Source organism: Passer montanus, unplaced genomic scaffold (genome assembly GCF_014805655.1).
Source record: "Passer montanus isolate IOZ18808 unplaced genomic scaffold, ASM1480565v1 scaffold24, whole genome shotgun sequence".
Classification (NCBI taxonomy): Eukaryota; Metazoa; Chordata; class Aves; order Passeriformes; family Passeridae; genus Passer; species Passer montanus.
Window position 1 is genome coordinate 417,358 of NW_024367037.1, and position 16,178 is coordinate 433,535.

A 16,178-nucleotide genomic window follows, 5' to 3' on the forward strand; every position below is an offset into this window, starting at 1 on the left:
AGACTGTAGTAAAAGTAACTGAAAACCCAATAAGCTTTGCATTTTCTCTAAACCACTGCAGAGACCTCGTACATCAGAGTGACAGCCTCCAATCACCCCAAACACTACATCTCTGTTGAAGTTCTATAACACCTAGATTAAGAATTTGTTTTCTTATATTAGAATTTCTATTTCTAGAGTTAATAGCAAGTAACTCGAAATACAACAGTACACTAAGATTTGTTTTAAAATAAACTATTAGTTGATTATCTACATTCTTCTATCCTACTACATCCTTCTACATTCTTCTGATGGATATCTTCAAAGAGCACAAGATACAAAGTAATGCAGAGTTCACTGAATAGTCATTACAGTATTTTCTGGATTACTGCTGACATCTTGCTTTTTGCAGCTTTTTGGGGGGAGTTGTATTAAAATAAGCTGTTCAAACAATTAAAGTTTTTTTTCTCTCAAAGCAGATAAACTCTAATCACGATTTTGTTTTCTAAATCACATCTATCAACACTGCTTGTCCCAACGTCTTGGCAAAGTTACAGGATTGCAGGAAACACAGTGCACTCAAAAGCTGCTGGCCTTGGCGCACACAGAAGCAATCTCCACTATTCAGAGACTATTTTGTGCTCTCTTACTTGTAATGGTGGCTTAAACATGTTTAGCCCTTAACAATACATACTAAAGACAAAGGCTTAGAGCCTCAAAGGGGTTTACACAACTTTAATCTCCCAGTCCCCCACTTGGCATTGTGTCTGGGCTGGCACTAAGCAGAAGCCCATGGAGGCCATGCATTAATTGCTGTGCAAACAAAAAGAGCAGGTCACAGGTTCAAAACAGCTGAAGGAAGGCTCTTAAAGCATGGAACCTTTGGGCACAGGGTGCTGGGCAAGATAAAAGCTTGTGCCTTGAAGTTCTCTAAGCTCTACTCTCTGTCCAGCTTGAGTCAGACAAAAAAACCAAGAGCCAAGAACTTTTGGCCTTGCACTTCAGTGAAAGTAAAGAACTTTGCAGAGCTCTACTCTCTGTCCAGCTTGAGCCAGACAAAAAAAAAACAAGAGCCAAGAACTTTTGGCCTTGCACTTCAGTGAAAGTAAAGAACTTTGCCCTCAACACTCCTCTTAATTCAGGAAACTACAGCCCTACCACCAAAACCCCTCACCAGAACTGTCTTTTTTCAGACCCCCCTAGCAGCTCTCATCCCTCTTGCAACTGCAGATGCATCATGCACTTCCTTCCTTAACAGAGCAAAGAAATAGCAAACAAACAAGGCTGAAACACTTTTTCAGGCACATTTTTCCCTCAATACCAGTGAGAGAGGTACATACAAAAGACATAGCTACTCACATCTGCACCTTTCTTATGAGTCAAAAGAGCCCTTCAGTTTTGCAAACATACAAGAAAATGAGCCTTTCCAGCTTCCTCAGCCCCGCTTTTGGCTGATCTGCCCTCATCCTTGGTAAGAAAGGATATTTCACTGTCCCTTCCTGCTTCCCTTCTTTCAAAACATTATGGAACTCCTTGCTAGGTAACTATTCCTAGCTATCAAATTCCCAATTGGATGATTTGACAATCAGTGACAATATAATGTAGTTTTCCCATTACAAGCAGGGTCTGCCCTATTAGCTGTGTCCTTATAATCAGATCTATCACAAAAGTACACGCAATGTATTTAGAAATTTTATCAGGAGCACACACACACGAAACCACCTAAAACTCCCAAACCCATTATGGACATACTTCATTCAAAACATCCATTTTCAGTGCTATTAACCTAAATTCATTTAGACAACAGGATAATGTTTAAATAGTTTAATACTGCTTCTCCCCAAACCCACAGATTCTCTTCTTCCAGTATCAAGTCATTAGTACAGCTCCTGGATAGATTTTTCTTGTTTGTTCTTTACAGAAACACAGATGATAACGTAGCTGCTTAAACCCTGATCCATCCTTTGACCCAAGCTCATTAGAGAATAAAGCTGAGAATTCTGGGATGATAAACTTAGAAACTACTCTTCCCAGGATGTCAATATTGCAGCTACATTTTCCCATTATTTTATTATATTATCCCAGAGAAGACATCTTCTGTTCCTTCATGGAAAAAAACATTTACGAACTGACCAGAGAGCACTAAAAGAAACACTTATTTTTCCAAATATGCATATTTTTTATCCACAGTGCAGGTTTTTGTCAAACTTCCTACTCACACAGAGTGAGCAGACAAAGGAAAAGATTAAATACATGTCAATACAGTGTAATCACAATGCTGTAGTCTTTTAACCCTATTCTATTAATATATCTATACAGATCTGTAAATACTTTTTGAGGATTTATTTATTTTACCTGTAGATACTGGAGGTCCTTATATAAGGAAGAGAAGGAGACCATTTAGTTAAAATGTTTTGCTCTTGCAAATGAACCTAAACCTACAAAGCAACACAATGTGTGCACAGAACAGCAGAGAGAGCAAATTTACAAGAAATCCTTGCTTGCAAAACATTTTGAACACCATGAGTCCACCATAAAGCACATTTTTCTTTACCAAAATTCATTGTTGTTTTAACTTGTGTGCAATCAAGTCACACGCATGTCATGTAGGATGACACAGGACTCATTCAGAGGATGTAGCTTTATGTGCAAGAACCAAACATGGCATCACTTGTTTCAGCCCCCAGTGCTGACATCTCTCCATGGAACTGCATCAGCAACAAAGTTACAACAGACAACACAAACTACTGCAAAACATAAAAATCAAGTTATACTCACTGTAATTTGGGAAGCATCCATGAATTGCAGGCCAAAGTAATCAGTTTCTACAAGGTCCAAATGATACACAATCTGGTCAAACAACTCCTGTCCCTTTGCATTTTTCTGTAATACAAAAGAAAATGCTGTTTTTAAAACTGGTCAGTGTGGGTTTGTTTGGGTGTGTTTCTTTTCAAGTTCAAATGTGTGAGAAGAGATACACAAAGTAAAAAATATCAGAAGAGCAATTCTATTTATTCTGAAGAAATGCATTGACATTTCTTTTTACTTTTGAGAAAACAGAGTGAGACATGCCGTTCTTGTCTGCAGCTATTCCAACAGCATCAGATTTCACTCTCAAAGCAAGCTTTCAAAGTTCATCATAATTTAAAACGTACAAGAGAAAGGGAAGGCTTATGCCCTACAAGTGTCCTAACTCACAGAGCCATCATTTTGTACCCCAGGAAGTCAGATTCTCCAGGAAAAGTTTGCTTAACATACACTGCCTGAAATTTGCTGGCTATCAACAGCAACTGCAGTCACACAGTGCCAGACCACCACTGCAGCTGGAAAATAAATTCTGGACAGCCTGAACACTCCAAGAGCATTGTGAAGAAAATTAATGGGATTTGATAAGATTTCATTTATGTTGCCAGTTGCCATCATATTTACAGCCTTTAAATGAAGAAACAAACAAGGACCAAAAAAGCTGTAAACCTTACTTGGCATGCTGTCTGAAACATGCAGGCATGGAAATAAAAGTTAAAAACTAAAACCCCAACTATGGCCTCCAGGTAAGGGTAGAAAATTTAGCATATTCTTAAATGTAGGCTGCATTGGCCTGGGTACTTTTTATGAGGTTAAGACAAGAATTTAGGTACTCAGTCTTCAACACTAGAAAATCAAAGTTTGAAGATTATAGGTAGCCCGAAGGAAAAGGCAATAACAAACCAATTTTTTTTGTTGTTGTTGTTGAGCTACTTGGGGAAGAAAGTTTTCAAGTTCTTGAGCAAAATCACCCCTTGGACAAAAATGCATGAGACCATCATAAACCTGAGTAAGAAACTGAAGCTACAGCTGTACTTTATACAGGGAAGGATCCACCTTTATACAGGATCAGGATCCACCTGTCCCTCTTACAACTTTAAGGATTTTTTAAAAAAAAGGTTTTTTTTAAAACTAACATAGTAGGCATTTCAACTTTACCCCCAAATTCACAGTTAAGCATTCAGCTCCTTTAGTTTGGTCTTCTGCACAAAGGCACCTTCAATCATAACATGCAGAACTCCTGTTCAGGGTTCTAGACTGCCTAACATCAGTTTTTCTTCAGTAACAGACAAGATAACGAGTTACACCACTGTTTTTCCAAGGAAGTCAAGCAAGCTCAGGAATAGACAGCAAATTTTATTTAAGTTGTATTTTTTAGGGTTTTTAACTAACATAACAGAAGCACAGAAATTGAATCATATCAAATTTCAAGAGTGGAATTAAAGCTTCATAAAAGCTTAATACCAACATTAAACTGTCATTGTAAGATACTGTTTCATTATTTTGAAGGGGGCAAGAGGAGGATAATAGACATTATTAACCGAAGTTCAACATTCTATTAAAGGTAGATGAGAATACAATGGCTTCTTAAAACAGTACATTGCTAAGATGTCATCATCTTTATTTGTACAGCAATTGTTATAAACTGAACAAAAAATATCCAGAAGATATTTTCTCATATGGAGTAAAATCAGCACTTGTTAAAAGAAGCCAAACCAAAGCTCAACAAAATCTAAACAAGTGAGGGAGGAGAAAACCCTCAAAAGCAATAAAAAGAGAAACAGCAGAACATGAAAAATTCAAAACGTAGGAAAAATGCACTTGATGCCCTACTCTGCTCGTAGTTGCTTGCTTTATGGCATTAACTACCAGTATATGTTTATCTTCCACTGCCACACACCCAATAGAAACCAGAGAGAGCACACTCCACCTTCTGTACCCAAGCAGTGGTTAATGTTTAACACGTGTTACATGCAGAATAGCTCCGCACTGCACAGCTAGACCATAAAATGCAGTATAACATACACGGCTTACAGGAGATTGTAACATTTAACTTGTCACTAAATGAGCTTTCCCAGCAACTTGTACCCCTTAAATGATAAAGCTGCCGCCGCTAGCAAATTGCTGACCAAAAACTTTCTTTGAGATGTTGCACTACAGGGGGAGATAAAAGCGACTGACTCTTTACTAGCAGTAAAGGATTACCTGTCCCTTATTCTGCCTCATCACTGACTGACAATCCAGCAGGTCAGATTGTGGACTGATAAATAAATGTACACTGAATGAAATGGGTGGAACAGTCAAAATAGAAGGCTTTTTCCTTAGGCATTACATGTGCATGATAGCGGTCTCAAAAGCAAAATTATTTTGATTTTCATTGTCTTTTTCTTCTCCCTTCCTTCTAGACAAAACATTAGCTAAATGACAAGCTTCCTCTTTCACAATCTGGTACCACATAAAGACAAGAAAATTATTTTGTACAGTAAAATTTTCATAGATCTAATAATCTGGAATTCAATAAATCATACTCTCTCTACAGACCCTTGACTTGTGCTTATTTTCTGAAGATACAGCTACAAAACCCCAACCATAAACTAAACATATGTTACAGTCATACCTTACTAGACAGATGGTTCAGAAGTATCAGATGTAAATGGTCTGCATAACTTATATCCCACAAAATGAAGTACATGGCAACAAACAGTATGTATATATTATTATATAGAGTTACTATTTTGTTGGTATGGAAGTTACTATAATTGGGAACAGTGATGTAAGAAAAGTTGCAAAACCTTGTGTTGACTTGGGTTTTTTTGTTTGTTTCTGTTGGGTTTTTGTTTTTGCTGGTTTTTTCTTGTCTTTGCTTTCTGTTTTGGTAGGGTTTCTTTTTGGCTTGTGAGTTTTTGTTTGGGTTTTTTTGTTTTGTTTTGAAACATCAATTAAAACACTGCCAGTCTTTCTTGGAGCTCAGGAGAACTTGTGTGAGCACCATGAAACCTCACAGGCAAGCACTGGGAGGGTGGGTCTGAAATGTTCAGCTTACAAACAAAACTACAGCTACAACCTAAGGCAAAACTGAATTATCATGAGGCAGGCACTTGATGAAACACAAAGACTGAATTACACTTGCAGACTGGGAACCTCCTTGATAATGTGCAATCACTGAGAGAAAGGAAAAAAAAAAAGGTTCTCATGTCAGTTGGCCCTGTTCCACCTAACTGTTCCACAGTTGTGCGAGTTTTGTCCACTGTTTCATTAAAGCCATTCTCAAATAAACCCCCATATCATCTTCCTTAGGATCATGAATCACATGCAGAGAGAATTCTTATGTTAAATGAGGACTCACTGCAAATCCTACAAGGACCCCAGTTGGGATAGGTATACAGCACCTTGCAGTGACAGCTGCATGGCCCACACTTCAAGTAGGCTACATTTTCAGCTGCCAGAGAGTTCCCAGTCTCAGGGAATCTATGGAAATTCTTGTCAGCTAAAACATGACAAAACAAAGATTAACTTCTCTAATTAGAAACTCTTCCAGACTTGACATGGAAATAGGCAAGAGAATTTAATGTGCTTCTGGTAGACATGAAGGAAAGAGAAAATTGATCAGCCAGGGACATTTTACACCAACCAGTCTAAACAAGCTGATTAGTGTTCATCTTAGCTATTCCAGAGCTCTTTGAAAGGTTTTTGCCAAAGGGCACAAAAATTGGACATACATGTCAGAAAAGTCCAATTTTAGTGCAGATACAGTGCAAGGATGCCATTGATCACTCTCAGAGCACATACAAGCAGAGCTGGAGAGCTTCTGCCCCCACTCTCCCCAAACCCAAGTGCAGTTACTTGAACCCAAGTGGAGAGGCTGAAATTCTTGAGTCATATTAGAGAGCTCAGACTACAGGGCTACAAACAAACTATTAACAGATTTCAGAAACAGTTGAAGCACTGCTTGGGAAAACAACCTGTCAAATAGGCCAAAAGGTACATGAAATAGTCTGCCAGCTGACAAAATGACAACCAAAATTAAGGAAAATAAGCTATCGCCAAGAGAAAAGTCAAAGCAAATTAGCTTTCCAATCAAAGCCAGTGCATCTCAAACTGAATAGTGAATAGCAACAGCAATGGGTAGGTAGGGCAGGCTTAGTTTCTGTTTTGAACTGTATTATTATGATTATGTATTGTGCAATATGTTAAATATTTTTTCAGAGCAGGCTGCTATGGTCTGATGGTCAGTCACTCCAGGTCTGAGCTTCTAGTAAATTCTAAAGGGCACCTTTGCAGCTAGCAAGTCTTATCTCCACAGGCCTGATACCGCCCTGCTCTGATGGCACCAGCATTTCCTCTCCTTGGCACCTCCTGAAAACAAGAGTAGCTCAATATGGTCTGCTCAGTCCTCTTACACCTGAACTGTTATTAACTCAATTTTCAAACCTAAAGCTCATTTTCAAACTTAAGGCTTTAGCTGTTGGCCATACTGCTTAGCAGTGAGAATTCGCTTTGCCTTTTAGCAGTCACTGGCAGTGCTGTCTCCAAGTGTCTCAGACAGGCTAAACATGCATAAAAGCCATCTGCGCTCCTAATTAGCCTTGACTCCTGGTGCTCAGTTATCATCTGTCCTTTAACTTGCTTTCTTCTGGATAATCAAGCCTTCAGTTTCTCAAACACATTCAGCTGTACTGAAAGCCAGCACTATTTCCAGAATTTTAAGCACGAAAATGCCACTGTTCTACATTCTTATAAATCCAGGGTATCTAACAGCTTCAGCCAAGTACATGTTGGAGGCCATGGCTGGGCTTGCAAAAGCTGCACTGAAAACCATGTTTTCCATCCCAGTAGTGCTGCTACAGGCAGTATTGTCAAAGTCAGCTGCTTGTTTTCAAGTTCCAGTTTGCACTCTGCCATCCAGAGAGGACACTGGCAGAGGGCACACGGCAAACCAGCCATGACCTTGGTGCCTGTCCCGCCCTCTTCTGGTGGCCTAATAAGCACAACCAGAGGAGTGGAAAAGAGTTGCATTTTTTTTGCTTGAAATCATGGAAATACTACTTCATTTTCATAAAATCAGTGCTAACTGAAGAACAGCAAGTTATTTACTAACACATCATACTTCCATGAAGCTGGCTAACTTGCTCAAGCTGCATTGAAGATGTCAAGTTATTTTCTTATCAGCCAACCATTGACTTAAATTTTCAGTTCTGGCTACAAACTCACTTGAAAATGTGACACTGTTCAAATAACCATTAAGCCTCTCACCCTGTCATGGCGATAACACCAGTGCTGCTTCAGAGCCTGCTACTGCATGCAAATGATGTTTAAATGTAGTACAGACCATAGGAACAAGCAGCTTTGCGGAATGTGCCCAGAAGAAAATGCAAGTGATGACGCATGTGAACTTTTATCTGAAGGAGAACAAAATTCAGTTTAGTTCCTTTGAGAAATTAGCTGAAAATAAGAGTCAAAATCCCCTTAACTTCCCCCTGCATAAAAAAACTGAAACCAGCACAAAAAATGCCGAATGCATACACACCACCAAGCCCTCAGCCCTTCATCAGCAAACAAAAACATCCCATTAATGGTATTTACTTATTATAACCTGAAAGAACAAACATTTTGCTCCCAGTCATTTCTGTCAAGGCCCTAAACTAAGAAATTCCTATTTCCCGAGTCGAAGCGGCTCAGAACCAAAGTTAAAGAACCCCTTGAAGAATGACAAAAACACCAAAGCAAAAAGAACCCCAAATTCCCACAAATAATAAACTAAACCAACAGACCAAGCTGCTTCCTTCAAATTACTCTCTAAGCCTATGATAAAAGTCTCAAAAGATAGCACTGTCACAAGTCACATCCCATCTAGGGGATGGAGGGAACCTCAGAGAAGCACACAACCACTTCGGAATATTCCCTCTGTGGGCAGATTGGCCGACAGTGCAAGGGAGCTGGGTTCCTGCAACCAAGATGCCAATGAGAATTTGTAGATAGCCATTAAGAAAAAAAAAATCCCCTAACAGTGGGTGTAGTAAATCTCACTATTGCTGCACAGCAGCATTTCTTACCAGCAGCCAGACTTTCAGCTCTCCACAAGCTACTGACAAGAAGAATCAGCGCTAACTGGAGGAGAAGCCTGAACAAGGACAAATAAATAGATCACTGTATTTTATATGTACCAAGTCTCTGCATAAACCTAAATGGCACTGGGCTTCTAGTACATTTACCATGCCAGTGTGACATTGGAAAAGTCTCTTGCACTGGCTTATGCTTTCTACCTATTATGTAAGGGCAGTCACTTCTCAATAAAAAATAAACAAATTTAAAAATGGTCCAACAACAAAAAAGTAACAATAAAAACAAATAAACAAAGCAAACAAAAGCAAGAAATCCAAACTACTAAGAACTAAGGGTAGGGAAGGATAATATGTTATTTTCAAGCTCTGCAATAGGAGGAAAGAAAAGATTTTTCATTATTCATAAAGTACAAACTCATTAAGATGAATCAAAGATTGAATTGGCAGCACAGCGTTATAGAGAACATACAAAAAAAAGAGCAGAGAGGGAATTGCCTTAGATGGAAACAATCTCTAAAGAGTCCAAAATCCTGCCAGGAATCTCTCACTGGAGAGATTCCTATGTACAGTAACACAAACATAAAGCAGATCCAGGAAAGTCAGATGAGATTTCAAAAGAGAGTATAAGGTTTCCTTTGCCACTTCACACATCCCTGCTTCCAGTCACTTCCTTCCCCACCTCTCAATCACATTCTGTCTCTTCCTCAACTGGACAAGTGAATCAAACTTATACAATGATCTGAACAATGCTAACTTTTTCTGAAAGCTGGTTTTGCACAGCTGTTTTTGAAATAGGCACTTTTGCTAGCTGAATTTTACAGTACAGCCCTTCAAAAACTGATTATAGTAGCATATCTAGAGGCTCAGAAGCCTGTTTTGCTGCTGAAAAAAGGAGCAAGAAACTATAATGTCTTGAGACCTCCATTATCTGGAAGGGATAATTTCACCACTTGCTTAGTTTTTTTCAGAGAAGATGTGGCTGTCCCAGGCTGGACTCAGCTGGTTTCAGTCATCTCCAGGACAGACCCACTGACCACTGGTGGCGGGGTTACAGAAGTTAGGAGTGAAGGAGTGGATTTGAGTTAGGGAAAGAGCGAGCTTTACCTTGACCCACAAGCCTTTTAATTCCCATTTTTTTCCTCCATATTTTCTACCCCCATCCTGCAGACTGAATGAGGGGCTGGGTAGGAGCCTGGCTGATGGCTAAGGCAACCCACTGCAGTGGGGAAACCCTTGTGCAGGGCAATTTCACATTTCCATCACTCATCTAAAGGGCATGCTGTCTTTGAAAAGCCTTTAATCTCTCCAAAAGTCACAGGAAGGGCAGGCAGGTACTACCACGGTGGATGCCCTATACGTGCAATTACTATTGTCAACATTATTACCAGCAGTGACATTTTTATTTTATTTGACTCAGATGAGGGTGAGGTTCTGCTCATTGTCCCTATCACCTACATGTACTACTGGCAACACAGATCTCTTCCCAAGAGAAAAGCACTGTCAGCACTTCTAAATGGGATCCTCAGGCAAGAGATAAAAGCAACCACCAGCCACAGAACAAAACAGTAAAAAAAAAAATCCTTACTTGCAACTTTATGTTCTGGAAGTCAGTCTGGACTCCTGTTATTTCAGGAACAGACAGGTTACCCCATCACAACCAGCCACAGAACACAGCAATAAAAAAAGAAAAAAAAAAAAATCCTTGCAACTTTATGTTCTGGAAATCAGTCTGGACTCCTGTTATTTCAGGAACAGACAGGTTACCCCATCACAATTATACATTCAGAGGCACAATTTTTAAAAGGGTTACTTGTATGTAAAGAAGATTCCTTTTCACCCCTAGAATGCCAGCTCCCTCTCCTGACCCACTTGAAATATTACACGCCCCTCATACACAAAGCAGAGGTAAAACGAAGCAGCTAAGGATAAAGAGAACAAAAACCTATGCTGAGGCTCCTTAACCTACATGATTTCACACAAAATAAACTTTACAGTTCTGCATTCCCAGAGGAAGAGGTATTATGTAATAAAGCTAAGCTACGGGCACTGAAGTGGAAGCCACCTCTTTGAGATAATGCCATCAAGCACAACACAATGTTGTGCTTTAGGCTGCCCTTGCCCATTGCCCTCCTGCACAAATCACGATGGGATAGAGGTGCCATTTTTCTGGAGAGCTAGAGAAAATTCTAGGCCATGACTTTAAACTTATTTGAGAAATAACATGGAACACTGACATAAGATGACATTAAAAAGAACAAGGAGAAATAGGCGAGTGCTGTCAGAAGAGCTCCTGGGAGAGTTTAGCAAAGACTCTGCACTTTCTTATGCTAATGCAGTACCAAAGTTTCAAATGACATCTTTGCTTTCTTATATACCTGCATTTGAACACTCCAGGAGTAGAAATAGTTTTAAATAGATGCAATTGCACAAACAGAATTTTCCATATAGACACATCCTTCATATACAATTCACATGTATGGGTGCCTGACTCAACTCTTTCCAATTTTTTAAATTTGTTTTTAAATAGGACACATTTATGACTGCCTACAAAAAAGTAGTTTACCTAAAAGGCTCTACTGGCAACCTTGCTTCAGCATAAATGTAGCTCAGACCAGCAGTAATGGCCAGTCAGACACACAAGCAACACAAGTAACTGTACTTGACAAAAATTAAGGCTGCAGGGCTCCCACTCTCCAAGCCAGACAAGTCACAGGTTCTGTTCCTGACTCCTACCCAAGAGGTCTGCAAGGGCAGCTGAATGCCTTGTAAAGAACTGGCTACAGGGGGAAGTTACATCAGTTAAACATCACTCCTAATTCAAGCTAACAGCGCTTTCAAACCCCTCCGCACCCAAACGACCACACAGCACAGCCTGGCGTGGGCCTGGCATGCCAAAAGCTGCTTTCTAACACTGGTATCCAGGCAAGGAGGAGGCCACGAAGCTGTGATGTGGCAGCAGGCAAAACCTGCTCTAGGAACTGCTATCTTACATAATGCCTTAAAGATTGTCACTTTTGGGTGCATAGAACAGAATCCCCACACCAAGTGCTGACCCGTAAAAGCAAAAAGGTGCGGATTGCTTTAGCAGTATCACATCATGTATGCTGCATCAATTTACTTTTATGTCTGGATAAAACAAAGTTCCTTAGAACCACTTCTCTCCTCCAGCATAAACTTGCACACTGTTAATGCTCACATAAGTCACAGTCAATTATTTCTATGTCTTTTTTTTAAACTTAAATAGCATATACTATTTGTGGCACTTTTCATAGCACAAAATTAATTTCACATGCATGCTAGCATTAGAATTAATTACCTATATTAATTACCCTATAACGTGCTAAACCTTCCATATAAATCATATTTATTATTAATCACCCTGACAGTTACAGTCAGTGAAAGAAGTTCAAAGATGTGAAACAGAAGCAGTGACCAAAAAGGGAGCTTAGGACTTGAGGACAAAGCTCTAATGTGGTCTTCTCCTCAGAAGCTCTGAGGATTTAAAAATGCAAAGAAACTCTTTTTGAACTTGTTTATTCAGCCAACTGACTTCAGTACTCTTCACTTTTTGTTCTTTCATACACTAAGTCACAGTCTTCTCCAAAGAATCAACCTCAATTATTTGCTTCTCTCTGAAGAGACCCAAAAATCCAGAGATTCAGAAAAATCAGTAAACCCTCTTAAACTGCAGGTTTAAAATCAGCAGATTTAAAAACAGAGGAAGATCAGGGAAGTTTGCCAGTAAAAGTATTTCATTTAGTGGACAGCCAGGAAGACAATTATTTTTAAACACAAACATAATTAGACAAGTATATGCAATTAAAGACAATCACTACAAATTACATTTACTTTCAAGAAAGACAGAATAAGATGAAAAACCATGTGGCTCTTATTCAAAAAACTTCATTAGAACAACTATAAAAAAGAATAAACAGCAGTTAATAGAAAACACCTCTCTCAGATGATGCTACTGCTCAGTTAAAACCAATGGCAGACCTAGGTTTATTATAACGAAGTTTAGCACTCTAATCTTCTCACTCTAATTCCTTCCTGCCAAGGGCCAAGGAATTACATGAAAGTTTAGCACTCTAATCTTCTCACTTCTCACTCTAATTCCTTCCTGCCAAGGAATTACATGACAAGATAAAGTCTCATCATACTATAGTATTTAACTTCATGCTCTCTTATAAATATTCAGATCTGAAGGACAAGTGAACACCTTATTGTACTGAAATAGGCATGGCAGCACAACATTCTGTTTACCTTTATTCTAAAACATGAACAAGGACTCATGTCCGGGGGTTTTTACTGAATAAACTTAGAAGTTCTGAGTGGTAATATAAGGAGCAGAAACACTGGGTTTTAGCCAAAAATGATTTGTTAATATTTCACACCAATCAACAGAACATCCAATCCAGCTAGGTAAGATGCTCAGAAGATAAAAGTTCTCATTATAAACAGAACCTCTGACCCCAGAGTCAGTATGCAGAAAAGCACAGTATTCATCAGAATCTGGAAAAGGGATGTTTTTGAAGAAGTGAGAAAAGAAGAACCACTAATCTGCACAAGTGTCAGGCTTCTTTCCTGTCAGGTTCCCTGCATGCTGCAGTTTTTGCTGCCTACTTGGAGGGAGTGTTGCGTGCCAGCACTTCCTCTGGATGTAGTTTAAAAGACAGCTTTCAGAAATTTTAAGGCAAAAAATACAGATGAAAAGACATGATCAAAGGTACATGTACATACATTCCAGAGAGACTTGGAACAGCCAGAAAGCTGCCCCACATATGGTTTGATTTGAAAATCCATTTGGAGCAAGCTGCAGCTTTTAGTAGTCTGCAGGAAGGTTTGAGTTTTGTCCTTTGCTTTCAGGGTCAGCTACCCTGCCTGCTCCATGCCATAAAATGAATTCCGGACATTTGCATGGCAAGGGGAAATAGAATAAAAGAAAACTCTCATGGAAATTAAACCCAAGAAGCATAAAGGAGTAAAAAAAAAATAGTATCAGCTCGTCAGCTGGCTTATTATCCATGTTTATTAACAACATCTCAATAGGAGCTTGCATTTTTAATTCAGACCACCACATAAACGTAGGGAAACTTTGCTATTGCCATAGTGTCTGCCAGAGATTCAGCAGAACTCATTAAACTGGTGACACTCCCAGTTCTCTGTGACAGGCTGATGGGGCGTTCCTTGTGGCTGGTTGTTTCACCTGGGTATTTTACCTCAACATAAGTTTTGCTCTGCTTGACAACTTTTGCATTTTTTTTTTTCCTTAGAGTCTGACTCAAGATAGATAAGACCTGACACTCCAAATTGGCCAGTCACAAATGGCTAAACTGCTACCACCTCAGATGTTTAAAATAAAAATTAAATTTTAAGTGAAAGTTCATATTTTTTTTTTTATTTCAGGGAAAAAATGTCACTAAGGTCTTACAGTATGAATACATCAAAGTCCATATTCAAAAGTCACTGCAACACAAAGCCACTTCACAGAATGGGTTTTAGTTGGAGGGATAACAAACTACTTAAAAATGAAACCACTCTTTGATGGCTCCAGCAAAGACAGCACCACCAGTTATTTGCAGACAACAACAAAAACCTTCATTTATAAAGCCAACAAAATTGGTAACAGTCCCTTTGTCTCAGAAGAATTTTATTTCACAATGAAAGTGAACACAAGAGCAGAGAACTCCCACAAACATGCAATACCTCAATTAAATATCCAACAGAACTTAAACTATCAGCATTAATACCAAATATTCTGATGGTCTGAAAAGTCACTAAGTCACTGGAGGATCATATTTTGCTGCCCTAATTCTGTTTTCTACCACTAATCATAGAATCATAGCATACCAGGTTGGAAGGGACCTCAAGGGTCATCTGGTCCAACCTTCCTTGGCAAAAGCACGTTCTAGACAAAATGGCCCAGTACCCTATCCAGGTCAATATTAAAAGTGTCCACTGTTGGGGAATCCATCACTGTCCTGGAGACATTAATAGGAACAATGTTTCTCATTACCTGACTTACAGACTTGGACAGAGTCAAGAGCAAACTCAGGCTTTTCTTGGAGCAAAGTTCTGCGAGCCAAACTCTGGCTGTAGGGACAACTTTGTTGCCTGACAGCTTTTAGATGACACCAGCAACTCAAATGACTTCAAAGTCACACGTATGTAACCAGCAGAGCCTTTAAGGGCAAGCAAATACAACACCACACTGATGATACAGGAAGAATAAGTGTCAACTCACTTGTTCAGCTGTGCCGATTCTGAAAGAGACAGCATGTCGTGAAGTTTATTCAGGCTGAGCAACAAAGCACATATGACTGTTGATACAGCCAGAGAGTCTGTAGACTAAGAGAGACTAGTCTTTCATCTCCGTGTATGGAAAATACCATATGTTGGGGGAAAACAAACAGTTTAGATGAAGGGAGTGATAAGCTGAATGCTAACTCACCAATCACACACACTGAAGATCTTTAATTATGCCTTTTCATCATCTTGGATGAGAGACCAACAAAAGTTGTTTATCTCGATTTCTGGGTCTTCAGCATGGTCTCCCACAACATCCCCACATCCACTGGGGCACTACAGTCTAGATAGGTCCATTATTGATGTCTAGATCACTTGTCTCAAAGGGAAGTGGGCAGTGGTTTGAACACTACCTGGAGACATGCTGTAACAGGAATTCCCTAAGGCATCTATCCTGGAACCTATCCTGTTCAACACCTGCATCTAGCATATGGAGGAAGAGATGGAACACATCACTTGTCAGAAGACACCAAGCTGGGGTGTGCAGGTGACCTGTGTGAAGGCAGAAGACAGGGACACTGCCAAGCCAGAGATCAGGGAAGAGCCACAACAGTGTTACAAGGCTGGGTCATATATCCTGTCAGGTTGACAGAAGTACATAAAGACCACTACTGAGATGGGCAAAACAAATTCAACTTGAAGAAGATTAACTTAACTTATCTTATTGCTAATTAATAAATGCGGGATAGTGAGACATAAAACCAGAATTAAACAAACTTCCCCCCCCCCCCCCCCCCCCCCCCCCCGGGTCCCCTGACAGTCTTCCCAGGCTCAACTTCACCCCAGACTCTTCTACCTCCTCCATCACTGAGTGGGTCTGGGGAAGATTGGTAGTGTCTCTTCACTGCTGCTTCCTCCTCTTCCGTTGCTCCTTCCTTCCCCTGTTGCAAGATAGGATCCAATCCCATGGGTTACAATCCTTCATTGGCTTCTCCAGAGTGCAATCTTCTCACGGTTTACAACTCTTCAGGACTTGCTCCAGCACAGGGTCATTCCACAGAGCAGAGTCTTTCAGGAACAGACTGC

At 39.7% G+C, this 16,178-nt stretch overlaps 1 protein-coding gene across 9 annotated transcripts in view; it reads right to left on the minus strand.

Annotated features, from left to right (window-relative positions):
* The window catches only part of EPB41L4B (erythrocyte membrane protein band 4.1 like 4B), a 169,666-nt gene that overhangs the window by 115,089 nt on the left and 38,399 nt on the right, over positions 1-16,178 (minus strand). For all 9 annotated transcript variants that reach the window (XR_005627624.1, XR_005627623.1, XR_005627626.1 and 6 more), the window contains exon 2: positions 2,758-2,862. Coding sequence is in view for 5 of the 9 variants with exons in the window: in XM_039711024.1 (XP_039566958.1) it covers positions 2,758-2,862 (105 nt within the window). In the remaining 4 variants the exon portion in view is untranslated. The remainder of the gene's footprint in view (positions 1-2,757; positions 2,863-16,178) is intronic.